The 22,327-nt window shown below is 56.8% G+C and overlaps 1 protein-coding gene and 1 long non-coding RNA gene across 4 annotated transcripts in view; one reads left to right on the forward strand and one right to left on the reverse strand.

Annotated features, from left to right (window-relative positions):
• Positions 1-320, reverse strand: part of LOC125964748 (uncharacterized) — a 237,139-nt gene extending 236,819 nt beyond the window's left edge. Inside the window, exon 1 of the long non-coding RNA XR_007478005.1 lies at positions 241-320. This is a non-coding gene — a long non-coding RNA (uncharacterized LOC125964748). The remainder of the gene's footprint in view (positions 1-240) is intronic.
• CACNA1B (calcium voltage-gated channel subunit alpha1 B) overlaps positions 1-22,327 on the forward strand; it is a 194,171-nt gene that overhangs the window by 86,987 nt on the left and 84,857 nt on the right. For all 3 annotated transcript variants that reach the window (XM_049711160.1, XM_049711158.1, XM_049711159.1), the window contains 5 exons: positions 5,379-5,496; positions 7,486-7,553; positions 10,457-10,563; positions 17,369-18,191; positions 19,159-19,372. In XM_049711160.1, the coding sequence (XP_049567117.1) occupies positions 5,379-5,496; positions 7,486-7,553; positions 10,457-10,563; positions 17,369-18,191; positions 19,159-19,372 (1,330 nt within the window). The remainder of the gene's footprint in view (positions 1-5,378; positions 5,497-7,485; positions 7,554-10,456; positions 10,564-17,368; positions 18,192-19,158; positions 19,373-22,327) is intronic.

A 22,327-nucleotide genomic window follows, 5' to 3' on the forward strand; every position in this document is an offset into this window, starting at 1 on the left:
AAGAATCACAATCCTACAGCACACATTCTTTTTTTTTAAAATTTATTTATGTTGTTTATTTTTCTTTGGCTGCGTTGGGTCTTTGTTGCTTTGCGCGGGCTTTCTCTAGTTGCAGCGAGCAGGGCTACTCTTCGTTAAGGTGCGCAGGCTTCTCATTGCGGAGCACAGGCTCTAGGCACGTGGGCTTCAGTAGTTGTGGCTCGCAGGCTCTAGAGCACAGGCTCAGTAATTGTGGCACACGGGCTTAGTTGCTCCGCAGCATGTGGGATCTTCCGGGACCAGGGATCGAACCCGTGTCCCCTGCACTGGCAGGCAGATTCCGAACCACTGAACCACCAGGGAAGTCCAGCACATTCTTGATATTACTTAAATAAATAGAAAGCACTAGTAAACAGTCACTTAAGATCTTCCCCATATTTGAAAGCTGAGGGTTTGGGTTGAAGAAGACAGCACAGTGGGCAGTACAGAATATTTAGGACTGAACAATAATTAGCAAAGCTCATAGGATGAGTCTGAAGCAATACTTAGAGGAAAACTTAGAGTCTTAAAAGCAATTATCAAGATAAGAGAATGACTAAAAATAAATAAGTTAAGTGCTCATCTTAAAAATCCAGAAAAAAGAATAATAGAGTAAACCAAAGAGAAATTGAAAGCAGGAATAAATGATGCTAAGAGCAGACATTAATGAAACATAAAACTAAAATACCAAGATAACAAAATCCTAAAAAGCTCGTTCTCAATAAGGCTAATAAAGTAGATAACTTTATAGCAAGACTGATCAAGAAAAAAAGCACAAATAAAAAGTATAGCCCAATGCAACAAACTAGTGAATATAATGAAAAAGAAGGAGACTCACAGATAAAGAGAATAAGAGTGGTTACCAGTGGGGAAAGGGGAGAGGGGAGGGGCAATATAGGGGTAAGAGGTACAAACTATTATGTATAAAATAAGCTACAAGGATATATTGTACAATATAGGGAATATAGACATATTTTATAATAACTATAAATGGCATATAACCTTTAAAAATTGTGAATCACTGTATTGTACACCTGTAACTTACATAATATTGTACATCAACTATGCGTCAATAAAAAAATATTTTTTTTGAAAGTATAGCCTAAAAGGGAGGTATAACTACAGAAAAGGGAGGTATTTTTAAAATCCCAAAAGAATATTATGGCAACTTTATGCCAATAGGTTTGAAAACTTAGATGAAATGTGCACTTCTATAGGAAAACATCAGTTACTTAAATCAGCTCAAGAAGAAAAAAGAACTGGATAATTTTATAACCATTAGAGAAATGGAATCCCTAGTCAAAGCTCTCTTCCTGCCTTCCTGCCTCCTGCGCAGGGCTCGGGGAGTTAGAAGGTGAGTTTTGCCACGCCTTTAAGGAACAGATGATAATGGACTCAGACACTTCCAGAGAAGGGAAGAAACCATTTCATGGGGCTAGGACAACCTTGACCCCACAGCCCGGCAAAGACAGTGTAAGGAAAGCAAAATGCAGACAGAGCGTGAGCTCTGTCAACCAAAAAAACTGCAGGAGGCTGCAAATAAGAAGTGTTTTGGGGTCTTAAGAACTGCAATTCAAGAGACACAGATTTGGCTAAAATAAAAAGAGTGTCCTGGGGAAGAGAAAGAGTCGGGGGCTTGTAAGACAAAAGCCACGAGGCTGCGCTCTGACACAAGAAGGGAAATGTGTGTCCTTCAAGGACGGCTGTCACCAGGCATTGTAGGGTAGGTGTCTGATAAGTGTCTTGAGTTTCTGACGGATGTTCTGGAGGCCTGCATTAGGACATGAAGTGGTCAAAGGCCAGATTCCATCCAGGCCTCCTGGCTCCACTTCAGAGAGCTCTCTCCTTCCACAGATCTGTGAGGCAGGGGCTTTCTTTTGTCTACTGAGGATGTCAAGTGCCTGAAGATTGCCTGACGCACAGCAGGCAGGCACTCTAAGTGTTCGCTCAGTGAAGGTAGATGCAAATAGTCTGAAATAGAATATTCAAAAATCAAATCCAATTGTGTATAAAATAGAACCTCATGGCTAAACTGTGCTTATCTCAGTAATACAATAATTTGTCAATGTAATTTCCTGATCTCTACAGTTTAAAAGAGAAAAATAAGCATATCAATGGATTTAGAAAGATAGAATATTGATATGATGATGAAAAACATGTTATACAAAGAACTTAAAATACTGAGGACTCAAAAAAAAAAAAAAAAACCGAAAACAAACCCACAGCTAGTTGGGTGATAGCTAATATGGGTGGGTTTCTTTTTTTTTTTTTTTTTCTTTTTTTTGCGGTACGCGGGCCTCTCACTGTTGTGGCCTCTCCCGTTGCGGAGCACAGGCTCCGGACGCGCAGGCTCAGCGGCCGTGGCTCCCGGGCCCAGCCGCTCCATGGCATGTGGGATCTTCCCGGACCGGGGCACGAACCCGTGTCCCCTGCATTGGCAGGCAGACTCTCAACCACTGTGCCACCAGGGAAGCCCAGGTTTCTTTTCTGAAGAGATGGAAATAAAATTCTAAATTCAGAATTCTAAATTGTGAATTTAGAATTCAGTTCTAAAATTGACTGTGGTAATGGTTGCACATATTTGCGAATATACTAAAAACCATTGAATTATACACTTTAAGTGACTGAATTATATGGTATGTTAATTATATCTCAGTAAAGCTATTATTTTACAAAGACCGTTGCAAACATCACAGATAAAAGATTGTTGGTGGTTAATTTTATGTCAAGTTGACTGGACCATGGGGTGTCTAGATTAAGCATTATTTTTGGGTGTGTCTATGAAGGTGTTTCTGGATGAGACGAGCATTTGAATTGGTGGACTGAGAAAGCAGATGTGGAAGCCTCACCCAGTCCACCGAAGGCCTGAGTAGAATAAAAGGGCTGAGTTAAGGGAGAGTCCACTCTCACTGCCCGACCATCTTTGAGCTGGGACATCCGTCTTCTCTTGTCTTTGGACTCAGAGTTGGGCTGAAACTTACACCATTGTCTCTCCTTGTCAGCTGTGGGTCTTGGGACTTATTCTCCATGACCACAAGATATACCCAGACATCTCCCCTTGGTTCTGTTTCGCTGGAGAACCCAGACTAATACAGATTGAAAGCATAACTAAGGATATCTAGTATTCAGGCAGTTGAAGTCAATGTAATAAGAAAAAGAAAGAGGCAGAAGAACTGGAAAGGAATAGACAAAATAGTTATTATTTACAAATGGTGTGATTATTTACATAGAAAACTCAAGAGAATCAATTAGAAATAATAAGAGAATTCATTGTTGCTGAACACAAGGTCAACATAGGAAAAATAAAGCTTTTCTATATAACAGTATCATTCAATTAGAATATTCAATTAAAATGAAAGACTTCATTTACAGTAGTAACAAAAGCTACGTTATCCAGAAATAAATCCACAAAAAGTATGCAAGACTTTTACAGGTGAAATTATAAATTGTTATTAAAAGACCGAAAGAACTGAATACCTATGTTTATAAATGGGACGCCTTACTGTGGTAAAGGGATCCGTTCTCCCTAATTTAATTTGGGATCCAAATCCCAACAGAACTGCTCTTGGAATTCAGCATATTGATTCTGTGGCAGAGTAAATGGCCAAGGATAGCCAGGACAGTTCAAGAAGGAGTGATGTGCCCCTCCATATATCAAGACTTATTATAAAGCTACAGTAATGAAGATTGTGAGGTATAAAGACAAGGTATCAAAGAACAGACTAGAAAGCCCAGAAACATGCCCAAGCCTATGTAGGAAGTTGCTCATATGAAAAAGATGGCATTTTAAATCAATGGGAGCGGGATGGGATGGTCAAAAAACGAGCCTTCTGTGTGGAAGACAGTAGGTCTTCATCCTCAGGTGTGCACAGAGCAGTAACCACAAGCCCTAGTTGGATTAGAGACCTAAAAGCCAAACTTTAAAATGATTTGAAGAAATAGAGGAAAATTATTTATGACCTTGGGACGGAGAGAGATTTCTTAAGGGGCAAAAAGCAGAAACCATGAAGGAAAAGACGGACACATTTGACTTCATTCAACCTCTTTACAACACAAACAATTAGTTAGAGGCAGAAAGGAGACCAGCAGAAGGTTTCTCCAGTAGACATTGCAGATAGAGAGCTAGCATATACAAGAATACTTAAGGAAGTCAGTAAGAAAAGGTGAGTTACCAGAAATCCAAGCCAAAGTGTTGAAAAGGCCACAGAAAGGAGATCTGAGCAGCCACTGGATACAAGAGAAGATGTCCCGCCTGCCTGGCTCTTCCGTTCACCGCTCCGGCCGGGAGCTATCAAAGGGTGTGACTGCGCTCAGTTTGGGACGAGGGTGTGAGGAAGACACAGCCTGCGTTGCTGGTGGGACTGTAATTTGGGATAAACACTTTGGAAATGTCTAGTGAAGTCAAAGGCGCGCAGAACCTACGATCCAGCAGAACCAGTTCTAGACAAACTTCATGTTCACAGTGGGACACACCGGCAAAAACCTCGGAAGTGCCTGTTGGGGAAGATGGGTGAGTACATGGAAGGGATCTATGCAGCACCTTCCACGAACAGTGGGTTTATACGTGTCCACCCGGGTAAACTTCAAAGACAAAAGAGTGAATGAACGGAATGATGATGTAGTCTGACACCTGCCCGTGCATGTTTAAAACACACGTGGTGTATTTCATTTATAGGCGTGTGTGTGTGTTGTGTGGTGTAGGACCACAAAGACTGGAGGCCCCCCAGGTTCACGGTTGGGGTTGCCTGTCGAGGGTGATCGTGGGCAGTGGGACCTGATGCGAATATGACAAAATGTTAGCAATTTCCATTCTGAGTGGCAGACACACGAGTGTCTGTTACCTTATCCCCTTGTACTTTCCGCCAAATACAAGTGAAAAAGAGGCACGTGTTTCCCGATGGGGCAAGGACGGCATTTAGCCGCCCTCGTGGCCTGGACCCCCTGGGCCAGGGGAGGCAGGAACCTGGAGGGTCAGAGGCCCTGTAGCTGTTGTCTGGCCGTGAGCAGCTTGTGCCCCTCTGTGAGCCTCCGTTTCCTCACTGGTGCGGCAGTGGCCAGGCAGCTCTGGGACGTGGGAAGCTCTGCCATGGTCTCCTTGCCTTTGCTCGCCTTTCTCTCCTGCCGGGAGCTCCCTTTCCATTCTTGGCAGAAACCCAGAGCATATTCATCTTATAAGGCCTGACCCAGCCCAGCAGCCATGTCCTTCTGGAAGTTTCTCTGGAGGCTCCTGGGCCACCTTAACCATCATCCAAGGACCTGTGTGTGCACACTCGTGTGCCCATGGGCTTGTGGGTGCGGGCGTGCGTGTGAACGCGGGTAGCTGTGGGGACATGCCCCGGCTGCTCTCCCGCCCTCTGCAGATCCTGACTGGGGAGGACTGGAACGCGGTGATGTATCATGGGATCGAATCGCAAGGTGGAGTCAGCAAAGGCATGTTCTCGTCGGTTTACTTCATTGTCCTGACGCTGTTTGGAAACTGTATCCTTCTGCCGTCTGGGCAAGGGGGTCGGTGCTTCCTGGGCCTGCTCTCCCCTCCCTCCCCAGGAGGACGGAGCCGGTGGTCGGCACGAATGAACGTGTGGGCGGCTTTCCCATGGAGGGTGGGCCGTGATGCACCCCTGCCCAGGAGCAGCTTGAGTTACAGATGCAGCCTGAGGTCGGCCCCGGGGGCCGAGGAAAGCGTGAGCAGCACGTGGGGTGTCCCGAGGCAAGTAGCGAGGTCAGCGGCGGGAAGACGTGGGCTTTGAGCCTGAGGGCCGCCATCTGTTTTGTTTTCACTTTAATTTAATTCAGTAATTAAGTTGTGGCACTGGGCTTTTGAACAAACCTTCGCCCATGGAAACGCCCACCTGCAGAGAAGCGCAAAGGAAGGTCTTGTGCGGAGGATACTCCTCAGGCTTGTGTTTCAGGGTTTGGGCTGTGGGACTCTGGGGTGTCAGGGCAAGCCCATCCAGGGAGGCTGTGCCTCAGGCCCCCTGACCGCGCCGCCCGGTTGGAGTGTGTCCCTGTGGCTGGGCCCCAAGGGGCATGGCCTTCGTCCTGCTCTCGGCGTAGCGAGGCCTCTGCGGGTGCCCACAGCTGTGGGCAGTGCCAGGAGGCAGCAGCCGACCTTGGCGTCCTGTCCCGTGGGCCCCACTGGGGCCCTGAGCGGGCCTGTCTATGAGGCACTGCCCTGGGATGTGGGTCTCCCCTGAGTCCCAGGGCACCTCCTTGCCAGACAGGGGGCCTGACGCACAGGGGTCACGCAGAGCCGACGGCTGCTTGAGCGTGGCACTGGCCCAGAGCCGCTGGGATAACATGGGGCCCAGGGCTGTCCCTGGGCGTCTGTCCCAGGACCAGAAGGGTCTGAGACGGTTCGGCTGTCACAGCTGAGGGGAAGGGGCAGCTGGCATTAAGCGGGCAGCGGACACCCCATGGCAAAGGACTGCCTGCCCATCGTCAGTGTGCAGGGCACTAGGTGACCGGGAGGGCACCCACCCGTGGGGGCCAGGGGTGGGCCTGGGTCTGCGGGGGCGGCACAGGGGTGAGGCACCGAGGGCTGGGGCTGGGGCAGGGGCGGGGCAGCGCAGGGAGGACAGTGCTGCCTGGCGCTGAGGCTGGGAGAGGCGGCTCCATTGACGGGAAACCTGAGGGGGTTCAGGTCAGCGGCAGCGCGAGGGCCTGGGCCTGCAGAGTTCAGATGGGCGGGGCAGGGCCGTTGGGCCCCCTGACCCTGGGACCCTGGGGAGTTACCTGCCCTCTGTGGCCTTTGTTTCCTCATTTCTGACTGGGGGCCATAGGAGCACCTTGTCGCGGCTCCCAGGGGGCACAGTGGGAGGACGCTTTGGAGGCAGCGGCCTCCTGCTGGGCACTCCCGTGGCATCTGCCATCCACACGTTGCCCCTGCTGCTCTGGAGGAGGGGCACCTCGAGGGAGGGGTCCCAGGACTCGGCTTTGGTAAAGGAAGGTGGGAACGAAGCCAGGCATGTGTCCGTGAGCCTTGCCAGGAAGCTGGTCCGTCGGTCTCTGCTCATGCGACCCAAAGGTGCCAGAGCCCACATGCAGCCTGGGTGCTTGTTGGGAGAGGTGGGGGCAGAGCGGGCAGCCCTTGTGCCCTCCTAGGAGGCAAAGGCAGATCAATCCAACACAGCGCGAGCTTCCGGCCTGGAGCGTCGGCCCTGAAGAGGGGGCGGGGGGAAGGGGTGGTGTGGGCCTTCGAGGAGGCCGGGCGATGTGACATTGCATGAAGGAGGCCGGGTGGAGGCCAGGGGCCCGCAGGACCCAGCGGCTGGGCTGGGCTGTGTCTGGGGCTGACGGGCTGACAGGGCTGGAGGGCCGGGGGTGGGGGCATGTGGACACCAAGGAAGGAGGCCGAGGCTGCTCAGGCCCTGGGGAGATGGGCCCCTGTGTTGTCAGAGGGAGCCGTGGTCTGAGCCTGGGAGAGGCTGTGCGTCGGAGGGCTTCCCTTCCTTAGCTGGAGCCGACCAGACACTCTGCTGAACGTCTTCCTGGCCATCGCCGTGGACAACCTTGCCAACGCGCAGGAACTGACCAAGGTGTGTAGGTAGGGACCCACCTGCAGCCTAGGTATGGGTGGGGTGGGGGGGTCAATCCGTGTCGCTCTGGATGCTGCTGCAGAGCCATGAGGAGGGCCAGGACCTGGGTTAAGGGCCATGTGACTGCTGTCCAGGGGTGTTTCCTCCAGGCCCTGGACAGGCAGGGCTGTGGGGAACGGCACCGAGGAGGTAGGCAGAAAGAGCATGCTGGGAAGGCAGATGGGCACGAGGGCAGCTCCTGGGAAGCCGAGACCTGGGAAGGATGACCGGAAAGGCAGGAGGAGGTGTGGGAGCTGGTGGTGGATGACATGGCGCAGACCAGAGAGGGGCCTGGAAGATGGGGGCCGGGCTGCCCTGGTCTCTGTGTGGAGTGGGCTGTGTCCTCTCAGGAGCGAGACGCATCAGGAGGTGGGCCTAGGGGCCATCCAGTCTGAAGACCCCAGAGGGCACTGAGGGACCCTTGTGGTCATTCCCGGTGTGGCTGGCTGAGCTCAGGCTGGCGCTGGGCAGCGCGGTCCTGAGTCGGGCCAGGCTGGCGCTGGGGGAGCAGTCGGTGCCTGTTCTCAGCAAGCCCGTGTCCCGGCAGGACAGCTTTCTTTCCAGGCTGTGCCCAGTGGGAGTCGTCTAACAGTCATGTCTCATCCTTGAGCCTGGTGGGGGACGTGATTACACGTGTCTCCCCTGTGGTTTCCCTCCAGATGGCACAACCCCCTGCCTGCTTACCGTCACCCTCTCTGCCCTGGACAGTGCAGGCAGCCCGCTGTTTCAGCCTCAGGCTGGCGCTTTGACAAGCCCGGCTCCCGGTGCAGAGGGCACTCCTGCTGGTCAGGGGCTCTGAGCAGGCTCTGCTCCTTGCAGGCATGCGCATACTTGCTCTGTACGCCGGGCCTATGCCTGTGCACGCACCTGTGTGTGTGGGTGTCTGTGCGCTCGCGCCCGCCGTCCCTGACAGCCTCCCACTTGTGTAGCACCCACTCCAGTCTAGCACATCCTAAGACTCTTAACACTGTCCCCGTTCTGGGGCTTGACTCGGGCCTTCCCTGAGGAAGGCAGGCGACAGAGATGCAGGTGTGCCACAGTGGTCCTGACAGCACGTGCTGTACAGGTGCCCTGCTGCCCCACCCGGCTCCCTGCGAGGAGTGCTCCACGGGGGCGGCCCGTGCAGTGTGCCTCCCCCCACCCCCTAGCTGGGCTGGGGCAGTGCTTGTGGGTCTGGACTCCTCCCTTCTTCTGGGTGCTGGCTTCTGAGGATTGGGAATCCCACTGGCGTGGCCATTTCTGTTGTTAGCCAGTTCCTAGACTGAACCTTGCCATTCAGGAGGGGCTGGAGAATGGCCCAAGGCTCTGGCTGGGGGGACCCGTGCAAGCACAGAGCACTTCTTGGGGTCAGGATTTACAGGACCACGTGAGCTAGGGGTGCCCAGCAGCATCGTCCTGGGCTGGGTGAGCTTGAGTTCAAAGCTCTCACTGCCCCTTCAAGGCTGTCAGTGGGTGAGGACATACTGACAGGCCATGTCCTTGGGGCCCTGTATCCATGCACAGACCATAGGTGGTGGCCCCTTTGGGCAAACTGCCCTAATTCAGGAATTTCCTTGCTTTGGGAGTTGGGCAGGTGGACGCCTGTCTGTGTCAGGCTATGGGGCATTCCTGGGCTGGCCAAGAGACCAAATGGCGGACACTCCCTCCTTTACAGTCCCACAAATATATGGTAGCATCATTTATTTTGAAGTGGAAATAAACTCACATCGAGTTTGTTTGTAGAACACCAGTTGGAGTGATTTGAGGGCCGTAAACCAGGATGGAGCCCATAGCTGGAGGAACGACGTCTCTAGGGTGTTCTGGTGGGTCTAGCTCTGCCTCCCCTCTGAGGCCTGAAGTTTGAATGTCTCTTCTCTATGGTGGGAAATCTTCAGACAGCTAATAGGGGGCTTAGTTGCCATTGCTATGCCTCTAAAAGCAGATTCAAGGACATTTGGGGACATGTTGGGAATGCCAGCTCCCAGGGGAGCCAGGTGGGCCCGGGATTGGGGTAATGGGGGATATAAGGGTGGGCCCAGTGATCTAGCTGGACGGCACAGAGACTGGTTTCCCTCCCAGGGCTGGTAGACTCAGCCTAGAGCTGTTTATCTAGATCTGAGGAGCAGATCATGTTGGTTTTGCCTAGTGACATGGGGTCAGGGCTGGAGGGTCTGTCTGGATGTCCACTCTCTTCCCATGGAGAGGGCAGAGGCAGGGCGGGGTGTCTGCGCAGGTGCGCACACATGAGCACATGCTATCCCGGGTGGCAGAGAGCCGTGGGGCTCCTCTCCAGGAACTCAGTGGGGAAGGGAACACAGGGCCAGGCATGGTCACAGGTAGACAGATGTGACCCGATGAGTGCAGGTGGAAAAGCTCAAAGGCTGCAAGGTGGCCCTGCTAGGCACATTGCTGGTGATGGTTCGTGTGGGTGGTACAGGGCAGGGACCCAGGCTCAGGGTGGGCCGCCTGCCCCTCGCCCTGGCTCAGCACCCTGGGGAAGAGGTGACTTCGTTCCAGTGTGACAAGTGCTCTGGGTGGCGGGGGAGCAGGTGGGAATAAAGGAGGGGTGGGTTTGCATTTTGATGGAATAAAGACTAACACGTGGAAATGGGTCCCTGGGGCTGGAGCTCTGGAGTGGGGCTGTCAGCTGTGAGCGCCCTGGGAAGGGGTGCTGACACAGAAACCCTGGGGACTCTTGCCTGCAGAGGTGGGCGTAGCAGGGCGGTCTGGAGCGTGGGTGGGTCGTGCTAAGGCAGGAGCTGGCTTCCTGGCCCCACTGGCTCAGGAGGCAGGAAGGACTCAGAGGCTCCAGGCGGAAGAGCTGGTGGCATCGGAGTGGACACAGCACTCTCAGGCTAGCTACACATTTCTGTCTGTCCAAACAGGACGAAGAGGAGATGGAAGAAGCAGCCAACCAGAAGCTTGCTCTGCAAAAGGCCAAAGAAGTGGCTGAAGTCAGCCCCATGTCTGCCGCCAACATCTCCATCGCCGCGTAAGGCTCTCGGAGTGGGTTGTGGGCGGTGGCGGGAGCAGAGTCCAGCTCCCCCGGGGCCTCCTCAGGGGCCCTCGCCTTGGCTGGAGCTGTTAGGATACAGCCCCTTCCCAGGAGCTGAGATGCGGGGGAATGGCACTCCTCCCCTGCGGGGACTTTTGAGCAAAGAGACCACCAAGTAAAGCCTCCCCGCTTCTCCCCGCCGGGGTGAGAGCGCGGTGTGGCAACGCCGTGGGTGGGAGTGACCACGGAAGGCGGCCCTCTGGACAGTCTTGGGCAGCGCCAGGGACTTGGTGTGTCTGACTTACACACCGCCTTTCAGAAGTGTGTTTTGTGAGCCGGAAGATTCAAGGGGTTACTTCAGCAGCCCAAGAGACTTAATGCAGTTTCCAATAGTATCGAGTTCTGGTGTTGGGACAGGGGTCGAGAGGAGGCCTCTCTGATGAGCAGAGGTGCAGGCGGGGCTGAGACTTCCGTCGGGGACTCTGGTCACCCAGAGCCAGCTGAGAGTGCTGCTGGGGGCGTTATGGATTTCCGAGTTGGGACAGAACGCCCCAGCGCAGGGCCAAAAGCCACGGTGGGCTGGGGGGCGTTGGCCCCCGGGGAAGGAGGCAGGAAAGTCCGGCCCAATCCCGGTCACTGGGTGGCCGTGAGAGAGCACAGAGGGGCTCGGGGCCAGGCTGAGCCCACCCTGGAGCTGCTGCCCCTGCCTTCTGCCCCGCTCGCCAGCCCCCACCACGGCTCCCACTCCCCACGCTGCTCCACAGGCCCCCGCTCTGCACCTGCTTCCCTCTCCCGTGCACACTGTGCTGCGTGGTCGGAGCACCTCAGGCCCGTCTGTGGTGACACAGGCACTGGTGCCGAGAGTGCGCTGGCACGTGGATGCGTTTGTGGGAGTGGGAGTGTGTACACGCACGGGTGAGGGTGCATCTTAGCAGCCCCATTCTCGCCTGGACGCCACAGGGCCATGGCCTGTTTTCTAGGAAGATGTTTGCAGAGGACCTGTCTCTAAGGTGAGCAGAAAGTGCTGGCCTTTGGGGGAGAAGAAGTAAAGGGAGGTCCCAGGCCCTGGGAGTCCAGGCAGGGGTGCAGGGGGCCTGCAAGGAGCCAGGCAGGACACAGCCGCCATCATTCCACAGCTGCTGGGGGCTCAGTGCCCAGTTGTTCTGGAGTTCTGTTGTCTGGCCAATGCACCTGCTCGGTCTGCTTGGTCCTGGGCTTGCTGTGACCCGGTTACTTCCTGAGCTGCATAAGCTGCTGGCGGTCTGTGTAGAGGACGTGGTTGGTGACTGACCCATTTATTCACGTGGGCCCTGTGGAGTTTCTGTGTAACTTTTGCCTTCCTGCTGTTCCGGAGGGGAGCGTGGTGTCCTGTGTCCCCTGCTGCTGCCCAGGGCTGCCCATTCCTTGGGGATGTGCGGCAGGGTGTCCACTCCCACCTGGGCTGGGACCTAAGCGGGGAGGGGCCCTCAGCACAGCCACGGGGAGCTTGTCAGGACACCCGAGAGGGAAGTCTGGATGTCCTTCCTCTCCCTCCGCCCCCGTCCCCGTTTGGGACGCTGCTGTGCAGGAAGCAGGCTGTAGACCTGCATCCCCGGGGCCTGGGGGACACTTGGCGCTCTCCCTCACAGCAGGCCCCGAGCTCGGTGCTGGCCCATCCCTGTCACGGCCAAGCTGGGGTATGTCCAGGCATTGGCCCTTGCGTCCCCCTCTTGGGCCAGCTGTGGGTCCCGCGGCCTCTCCCGGGACGTGGCTTTGGGCCTTGTCCTCGGCCCATCTCTGCTGCACGCACAGTGGGTCTGACATGACTCCAGGTGCGGAGGGTGGGGGCGTGAGGACCACTGGGCGTGCTTGTTTGCTCTCCTCCGTCGAGCTGAGGCATCTGCGGGCAGGAGCTGTGCTCCAGCGCCTGTCTGTCCCGTCTGCCCCAACGGTTCCCTGCTCTGCTGGCAGCAGCAGCCTCTCCGTGTTCACTTCTCTGCCCGAGCCTCTGAGGTGGTGGGAGAGGCTCCGAGGGACCCCGCTCTGACCTGCTCCCGCAGCGGTGCTGTGTGGTCTGTGAGACGGGGGCCTGGTCGAGACGTGCGCTGTGAGCCTCTGATGCTCAGGGCGCCTTTCGTGTCCGTGGTGTTTGAGCGGCTCCATGGGCCGTGCCCGAGCGGACGGAGGCTCTGTGACGGACCCTCCTCAGAGGGGCGCCCGAGTCCCCTAGAGCCACTGGGGGTCCAGTGTCCTTGGCCTCAGGGGACAGTCCCCTCAGCCTCCTGGGAGGGAAGGACACTCAGGCTGATGCGGCCCTTCTGGCTCTCGGCTGTGTCGGCCTCGACGTCACTGGGACTCACAAGTGCCGGTGCCCACGGCCGCTCCCACACGCGGGTTCACACTCACACACGCTTGCTCTGATCCTTGTTCTCTTAATGTTCACAGTCTCAGTCACACTCACACCAGCTCACATGCTCATTCACAAGCTCACACACTCAGCCATGCACACCGCTTTGCTCACTCTCTTGTACACACATGCCTGTATGCACGCAGGGCAGCCAGGCAGGTGAACTGCTTTGAGCTCCTCACAAATGCTTGTCGACTCAACCTTGAGAAGGCAGCGCTGGGGACCCACCTGGTCCTCCCCTGGGAGGGAAATGACTGTAAAGAGACCTATGGTTTCTCTCTATTGATTTTGGAAAAGCTTCCAGAAAGACACTTCCAGAAGGACACTCAAGGGAAGGTGGGCTGGTGGTAGAACCTGTTTGCCCCTGGGGAGGCTGGTGGTGACCTGGTGGCAGTGCCTTAGAGCCTGGGGAGCTGAGGGGCCAGGGCGGCTTGGGGGCTGAGCACGGTGTTCAGGAAGCAGGGCCCAGGTGAGGCCGGAGGCAGGTAGGCCCCTGTGTCAGCCGGCTCTGCTCCGCCTCGAAGGCCAGGGGACCACAGGGGTGAGCCCTCCCTGGCGCCCGGGGAGTGGGGCGCCAGGTCCGGCGGGGGCGAGGGGGCTGATCACAATGGCGGACGAGTGGTACCCGCTCCTTCCAGCCCCACTGCCCTTCCAGGGCAGTGTGCACAGAGCTGCGCTGGACGGCCCAAGATGGCGCTCTTGCCCTCGGCCGTGGGGGTCACTGCTCCGTGGGCGCTCCTTCTCTCTCATCTTCTCTTTTACCCCGAGGTCTCGGCCGGCCTCACTCTGATAGAAGCATCCCTGGCCTCCTGCCTGGATGCACACTGCAGCCTGTGCCCTGACCCGGCGCGGCTCACACCGTTCTAGCCTCTCGTAGAACTCTCTGGTGTTCTCACTTTTGTTCTGTTTTGTTTTTTGCATGTGCAGTTTTGTAAAGCAAACTCGAGGTACTGTATCTCGCAGCTCATCTGTCTCCAGCGTAACCTCACCGTGAGTCTCTCTGCTGCAATTTCCATCTATGGCTTCGTGATAACTACACGCCAACGCCTTCTGTCCGCCCCTAACTCTGCTTCCCACTTCAAGTCATTCGCTTCAGGGGGCAGCTCCAGGCCCACATCCTGCAGCCTGGCCGGGGACGGCGGGCACACTTCCTGACGCCCTCACGTCCTGCTCGTGGGATCAGGCTCTCTGGGCTCAGCCCCTCCTCCTCTCCCTCCTGGTCTCTGTCCTCCTGCCTGTCTGTCCCTGTGCTGTCACTCTGGTGTCTTGAGCAGATCTACTTCTCCTGAGGTGACCACCACTGGGTGCCACTGGGGCTGTCTCCTTGTGGCTCCCATGAGGTAGAGGATTGCTCAGGGGCTCAGGACATCCGTGGGGTCCTCCTGCCCCACCCTGCCTTGCTGGGGAGGGGGTGTCTCTGGGACCCTTAGGAAGTCTTGTTCTCGCGAGAGCAGAGCTTCTGCCTGCTCGTGAGGCTTCCGGAGACCAGCCAAAGCCTGAGGTAGAGCCGTAGAAACCCCAGGGTGGCCCTGCTGGGGGTGACACCAGTCTGCCCCAGGGCCTTCTTTCTGCAGGTGAGAAGTCCCTGGAGATGGCCAGGTGCCCTCTCCGTGTCCTGGTGGTGACGGGCACTCCTGCCGTCCCTGAACCCCTGGCCCCTGTTACTTGGCCAGCACAGAGCTGGGCTCGGTGCTCTCACGAGCACGCGGACCTGCTGGCTGTTGGGCCCCCGACGTCCACGGGGTAAGAAGGCTGGATCCTGAACGACTGACTCCCGGGTGGCCTGAGATGCGGGCGTAGGTGCCAGCGCTGCTGTACCTGGGCTGCTCCACATCGTCACAGCTGGGGGTGACTGAGGGAAGACTGACTTTCTCAGCACGGAGACCTCAAAGCAGGGCCTCGCCACAGAGGCTCCTTCTGAATCCTGTCGGCACATCTGGGTCAGGGCGGCTGAGCCGGGCTCTGCCTGCAAGCCGGGCTGGACGCGGTGGGGCGGGGGGGGGGCCCTTCCCTGTGCCCCCTTCGGGAGTGCTTCTAGACGAGGCTTTCGCCTGGGTCAGAGTCTCTGCCACACTGCACTGTGGGTCAGAGCCTGACCCGCCCCCGCGCATTCTTGGAGCTCGGTGGAGACACAGAGAGTGAGAGGCGAGCGCTGGCCACGCTGCGCCACATGCCAGGCAGGGCAGGGACAGAGCAGCAAGCAGGTGGGGGCGGGCTGCCGCCCCCCAGCAAGGCACAGAGGCAGAGACACGTCCAGAGAGGCAGCCAGCAGCGCCGCCGCGTGCTGGGCAGGCGCAGACAGTCTCGGGTGGCGTGAGGCCCAGAGAGGCAGCCACCCAGCAGGAGCGGGGCTGGTAGAGCCGCCCCTGGGAAGTTATGAGGGGAGCCTGCCAGCCCCACGCAGCCTCCAGTCCAGCAGGCACCCCGCTTCTCCGTGGACTTGAGCTGGTTCCTGGGTGAGACAGAGCTGCGTCTGAGGGTGAGGCTGAGGGCAGAGCCCGTTCCTCCTGAGCTACCAGCTACCACGTCCCCATCGTCTTTACTGCCTGCCTGTTTCTGTTCTGACAGGCGGGTCCCCAGGGCTCATGGCTGGGTCTGAGCAGGCCACCACCTGCCGCCCAATGGCTCCGAGTCCAGGCCCATCTCGGCCTGCTGGGCTGATGGGGAAGCCTGACCAGTGTCCGGCCGTCAGCCCTCACGGGTTCCTGCACCATTGGGGAGCGCCCCTGGTGGCTGCTGTCCACTTCACAGGGTTCGGCATAGTTCAGAGTTGGGCCCTTTGTTTTGGTGTCAGCTGGGGATGGGTAGGTCCCCCGTGGCTCTGGGTTGAAGCCAAGGAGAGAAGGTGGGTCTGTTGCCAGGTGACCTTGGGAATGGGGCAGCAGCCGAAGGTGTGCTGCCCACCAGTCAGCAGGTGGTCAGAGAGGCTGACCGCTGTCCCCCATACGTTGCCCTGCCTGCCCCCCGTCTGGGCCCCCAAGGACAGGCATCAGGCTCTCCTGCTCTCATACTTTCAAGGTGCTTCCCTGGAAATGGCTCCCCACCCTGGGGGCAGGACTCAGCGTGGTGCTCAGTGGCTGGGGCTCAGAGCCGGGGGGTGGAGACCTGTCCCACCTGGGCCCCCAAGGCCCCCAGGTTGTGGCTTTAGGCTGTGCGGTCAGTGCAGCTGGAGTCTGGTGGAGGCCTCGCGTCTCCTTTAGACACTTTGTTCCTCTTGCCCTTGCATGCGTCCGATCGTGGCTCCGTCAGTGACTCGCTGTGGACCCTGTGTGAGTCACGTCCTCCGTGCTCAGTGTGACATGGGGACAAGAGCAGCACCCAGTCCCTGAGGTGGTTGTGAGGGCTGGAGGAGGTGGCCGCTGGCCCAGATGTCACAGCCACCCTTGTCCTCGTGCTGCCACTGCTGCCCCCCCACAGTGGTCCCGAGACCTCCAGGGGCTGCAGGACGAGACTGGCCTCTGAGGAGGTGGTGCCGGCTCGCCAACTTTGGGGTCTTGTTCAGCAAATATCCCAGAATGCAAAGGGCTTCCACGCACCCTGGGCTGTGGAATCCACCTGTGACCGTGTGGGTGAGCTTGGGGGGCGGTCAAGGCCTTTAGAAGCCTGTCTAGTGAGGGCTGAGCCTGGACTACAGGCCACTCCTGGCGCCGGAAGGCTCTCAGCCCCAGTGGAGCCAGGAGAGAGGAGGGCACTGCTGACCACAGGACGTAGTGTCCAGCCGCAGACCTGCCTGCTGGGCTCCTGGGCATTCAGCAAATGGTCACTGAGCTGAGTGGCAGCTGCCCAGATGGGGCCGACCACTGCAGGGAGAGTCCCCGCCTGACTCCAGCGAGGGCCAGCCGCCCCCGGGGCCCCTCGCTCCCTGGGTAACTGTCCCTTCCGCTCCTGACGACCCGCCTCTTCTCGGGTTCCCTCTCAGACACCCCGTCTTCCTCTGGCCAGTGGCTCCCCTCCTGGAGGTGGAGATGGAGAAGCCCCTCCTCGGGCAGCCTGCTTCCTGCCTCCTCAGTCCTGCTCCATTTGGACGTTGCCCCCCTCCTCGCCCCATTCTGGCCTTCCTGGCGGGCAGCCCACCTGCCCGGGAAGCCTGTCTGCCACCTCATGCTGGTGCCTGTCATTCCCACTGCTCTGCACCCCTGGCCCCCCGGCCTTGAGCCCCCACCCCCAGGTGAGGCTCTCACCATCTGTGGGCGCCCCCCGGAGGGCGCAGGGATGAGGTCTGTTTCCCTGGGTATCGACCGCCAACTCTGCCCCTCGACTCTGCTGGGGTTGCCAGGGCTCCTGCCGCCCCCCCGCCCCCCTTACACTGCGCCCTCTGCCATCTCTCCATCGCTGTGTGTCCATCCGTGGCTTCCCCTGCGAGGCAGAGAGGTGGGGGGCGGCTTGGGGGCGCGGCTCACGCGGGTCTCCCCACAGCAGGCATCAGAACTCGGCCAAGGCGCGCTCGGTGTGGGAGCAGCGGGCCAGCCAACTGCGGCTGCAGAACCTACGAGCCAGCTGCGAGGCGCTGTACAGCGAGATGGACGCCGAGGAGCGGCTGCGCTTCGCCACCTCCCGCCACCTGCGGCCCGACATGAAGACGCACCTGGACCGGCCGCTCGTGGTGGAGCCGGGCCGGGACGGCGCGCGGGGGCCCGCGGGGGGCAAGGCCCGGCCCGAGGGCGCGGAGGCTGCCGAGGGCGCGGACCCGCCGCGCAGGCATCACCGGCACCGAGACAGAGACAGGGACAAGGCCGCGGCCGCGGCCCCGGCGCCGGCGGGGGAGCAGGACACGGCGGACGCCCCGAAGGCGGAGGGCGGGGAGCCGGGGGCCCGGGAGGAGCGGGCACGGCCGCGCCGCAGCCGCAGCAAGGAGGCCGCGGGCCCCCGGGAGGCCCGGAGCGAGCGTGGCCGCGGCGCGGGACCCGACGGCGGCCGGCGCCACCACCGGCGCGGCTCCCCGGAGGAGGCGGCAGAGCGGGAGCCCCGGCGCCACCGCGCGCACCGGCACGTGCCCGAGCCGGGCAGGGAGGGCGCGGCGCCCGGGGCTAAGGGCGAGCGGCGAGCGCGGCACCGCGGCGGCCCCCGGGCCGGCCCCCGGGAGGCGGAGAGCGGAGAGGAGCCGGCGCGGAGGCACCGCACGCGGCACAAGGCGCCGTCCGCGCACGAGGAGGCGGAGAAGGAGGCCGCCGCGGAGAAGGAGGGCGAGGTGGGGGACAGGGACGAAGACAAGGAGCTCCGCAACCACCAGCCTAGGCGAGTCAGCGCGGGGGGGGTGGGGTGGGGCGGGGGGGGGTGGGGGCAGTGGTGACTGGGCCGGACGTGCCAACCAGCCCGTGAGGGGCAGGCTGGTAGGGTTACACAGGTCAGGGGTGCGCGGACCTGGCCGGGCGGCCCAGCCCTCTGTCTCAGCCCCTTTCTGCAGTGGTGACAGTCCTGCCTTGTTGGGCCGGCGTGGTGGGGAGCGTAGCTCTAAGGCGCCCGGGAGGAAGGGAGGCTATGGGTGAAAGTGTTGGGACTGGCTTGGGACACTGAGACTTGGAAAAGGTACCCCGGGGAGAAGAGAAAAATGTGTAACCCCGTGAAGCAAGGCGAGTCAGGAGAGCCTGAGGGAAGCCTGAGGAGGCCACAGGACTAAATGGTGGAATGGGAGGGGGCTGGGCTATGCGGCCATGACGGAAAGGACCCCCATCCCAGGCCAGCCCAGCCCGGTCCCTGGCTGGGACAGGATCTGACGGTGACTTTGTGAGAACCCAGGGGTAACAGGAGCTGTTAGGCTGAGGCCAGCAGTCTCCATGCTTGCCAATGAGTCACAGACCACCCAGAACTCGTGCAGCCAGAGGCCACAGCTCAGGATCAGCCCGAACTGGGCACGGTCTTTGTGTGCAGAGCTCTGTGCTGAGCCTTTGCCCTGGTGGGGCCCCAGGTGGGGTGGCTTAGCGTAACATCCTCTTCCAGGCTTCTTCGTTCTGCACACAGTTCTGTTATATACACATAACGTGATATCAGCCATGCCTGGCCTTGTGCCAGGGACAAACAGGTGAGTCAGCCCTGTCCCTACCTTTCAGACCTAAAAACAGAAATGTATAGGGTGATAAAAACCATGACAGAGGAGGTGATCAGGGATTTATTTGATCTGTATAGGGGTTTAAGAAGCTGGGTTTTGCAGACTGAATAGGAGTTTGGCTCTCCATCAGACTCTGATGTGCATTCTTGGTTGCAGGGAGCCACACTGTGATCTGGAGGCCAGTGGGGTAATGGGTGTGGGCCCTGTGCATGCCCTGCCCAGCACCTGTCTAGAGAAGGTGGAAGAACAGCCCGAGGATGCAGATAATCAGCGGAACGTTACTCGAATGGGCAGTCAACCCTCGGATCTGAGCACCACTGTGCACATCCCAGTGATGCTGACTGGCCTTCCTGGGGAGACCACGGTCGTTTCCAGTGAGTATCTCCCCATAACATCAGGGCAGGGCCCACCTTGTGCAGGCTCGGTTTGCTCTCCCCCCTTCCCTCCTGCTCCGTGACAGCCACCCGGGGACAGAGCTTGCCTCTGTGAATTGTTCCCCAACTGGAAAGTCTTTGCTGTCAGCATTTGTGCCTTGCTATCCCTTTGCTTTCCAGTGCCCCAGAGGAGCCCTCTTGCTATTACATGTCACTTAAGCTCTAGTCTGCTTCCTTCCAACGGTATTTGCAAGTTACCAGGTAAGTGCCAGGCATGGTGTTAGAGTGCAGGGGGCACAGCAGGGGGGAGTGGGACTGGCTGCCCTTGCGGGGCTCAGAGTCTCGTCGGGAAGACAGACCACAGCGCGGTCACGGCTCTTCACAGTCGCACAAACGCTGCTAAGGACTGTGGCCACGGACCTGACTGAGGTCGGGAGCTGGCGGGCGAGAGGAGGGGGGTCTCAGGGTGGTGGTATTCCACCCACTTACTTATGGTCCTGGCTCTGCAGTTCCTCCACCCACTTACTATGGTCCTGGCTCTGCAGTTCCTCCCAGGCCTTTGCCTGAGCTTCCCTTTTTCTTCCCCTCCCTCCCTCATACTGTGTGTGAGGTCATGACGGAGCAGCCGCTCCACAACTGACTTGTGTGCGGGCACTGAGGGCACAGTGCAAATAAAATGCCAACCTGCAGGTGACAAAGACAGGCCCTTCACATTATGCGCAGGTGCACGGGCGTTTTGTGAACACCAAGGATAGAAAAAAACATTCCCAGGGGCAGAGGTGACTTGGAATTCCAGATGAAGATTCAGCCTCAGGCAGGCCCAGGTGCTGCCGCACGCTTGCCTGTCTGCAGACGTGTCCACGCACCGAACGGGCGCTCCCTCTTACCCAGGGGCTCTCGCCTGGGGCCGATGGATAGCGCACAGCGCCAGGTGTAACAGTGGGGGTGGCTGGCTCTGCCCGCTGAGCCTCCCCCTTCCTCGTTGCTTCCTCGGAAGAAGGCTTTCCCTGGTCCGTTCTGTCGTTTCGCCTCCCATGGCAGTAGTGCGTCTGTCCCCCAGACTCCCGAAGTCAGCCCCGGGCCTCATTCTTTCTGGACTAGCTTGAGGCCCCCACCTGGCTTTTGGCCGCGGGAGTCGAGGTGCGGCCCCTCCTCCCCAACCCTGGCAACCACTGATCTTTTCACTGTCTCTGTGGTTTGCCTTTTCCAGAACGTCTTATAGTTGGAGTCACCTCGTACGTAGCCTCTTTAGACCGTCTTCTGTCACTTACCCGTGTGCATTAAGGTTGCTTCGTGTCTTTTCGTGGTTTGGTAGCTCATTTCTTTTTAGTGCTGAATAATATTCCGTTGTCTGGATGGACCACGCTTTACTTATCCATGCACCTGTTGAAAGACACGTTTGTTGCTTACAAATTATGTCAGTTATGAATAAAGCTATTATAAGCATTCATGTTCAGGTTTTGTGTAGACATACATTTCCAACTCATTTGGGTAAATACCTAAGAGCATGGTTTTTGGGTTGTGTGGTAAAACTACATTTAGCTTTGTAAGAAACTGGTCTAACCAACTGGCTATATCATTTTTACATTCCCACCAGCAGTAAATGAGAATTCCTGTTGCTCCGCATCCTCTCCAACATTTGGTATTGTCAGTGTTTCGGATTTTCGCCATTCTAATACGTGTGTATTGATATCTCATTGTTTTAATTTGCAATTCCTTAATGATATATGATCTTGAGCATCTTTTCATACGCTGATTTGACATCTGTATATCTTCTTTGGTGAGGTGCCTGTTCATATCTTTTGCCCACTTTTAAATTTTTTTATTTGAAAAAAAATTTAGAGACAAAGTTTTAAAGAGCAGTTTAAGGTTCAAAACAAAATTGAGAGGGAGGTAGAGAGATTTCCATATACTGTCTGCCTGCACACATGCATAGCCTTCCCTATTATCAGCATCTCTCATTAGAATGGTGCTTTTTTTTTTTTTTTTTTTAAACCAAGGATAAAACTACATTGACACGTCATAATCACCCAAAGTGCACGGGGTACATTAGAGTTCACTCTTGATGTTGTACATTCTGTGGGTTTGGACAAATGTGTAATGACATATATCCCTCATTGTGACATGACACACAATATTTTCATTGCCCTAAAAATTCTCTGTGCTCTGCGTGTTCATGCCTCCTCACCTCCCATCAACGTCTGGCGACCACTGATCTCTTCATTGTCTTTCGCCTCTTCCAGAATGTCATATAGTTGGAATCATACGGTGTGTAGCCTCTCCTAATTGGCTTCTTTCACTCACCAATATGCATTTAAGGTTCCTCCATGTTTTTTCGTGGCTTAGTAGCTCATTTCTTTTTAGTGCTGAATAATATTCCATTGTCTGGATGTGCCTTAGTTTATTTACGCATTCAACTACTGGAGAACATCTTGGTTGCCTCCAAATTTTGGCAATTATGAATAAAAGCTGCTGTAAACATTTGTGTGCACGTTTTTGTGTGGACATAAGTTTTCAACTCCTTTGGCTGAATCCTAAAGAGAGTGATGGCTGGATCATGTGGCAAGAATATGTTTAGTTTTGTAAGAAACCGCCAAGGTGGCTGTACCACCTTATGTTCCCACTAGCAATAAATGAGAATTGCTGTTGCTGCACATCTTTGCCAGCATTTGGTGGTGTCCCTGTTCAGATTTTGGCCATTCTAATAGGTGTGTCATGGTGTCAGGTTGTTTCAGTTTGCGTTTCCCTGATGACGTTTGCTGGGAAACATCTTCATGTGCTTATTTACCCTCCGTATGTATTCTTTGGTGAGGTGTCTGTTAAGGTCTTTTGCCCATTTTTTAATCAGGTTGTTGCTTTTATTTTTGAGTTTTAAGAGTTCTTTGTATATTTCGGATAACAGTCTTTTATCAGATGTGTCTTCTGCAAACATTTTCTCCCGGTTTGTTGCTTGTG

Source organism: Orcinus orca, chromosome 6, assembly GCF_937001465.1.
Source record: "Orcinus orca chromosome 6, mOrcOrc1.1, whole genome shotgun sequence".
Taxonomy (NCBI): Eukaryota; Metazoa; Chordata; class Mammalia; order Artiodactyla; family Delphinidae; genus Orcinus; species Orcinus orca.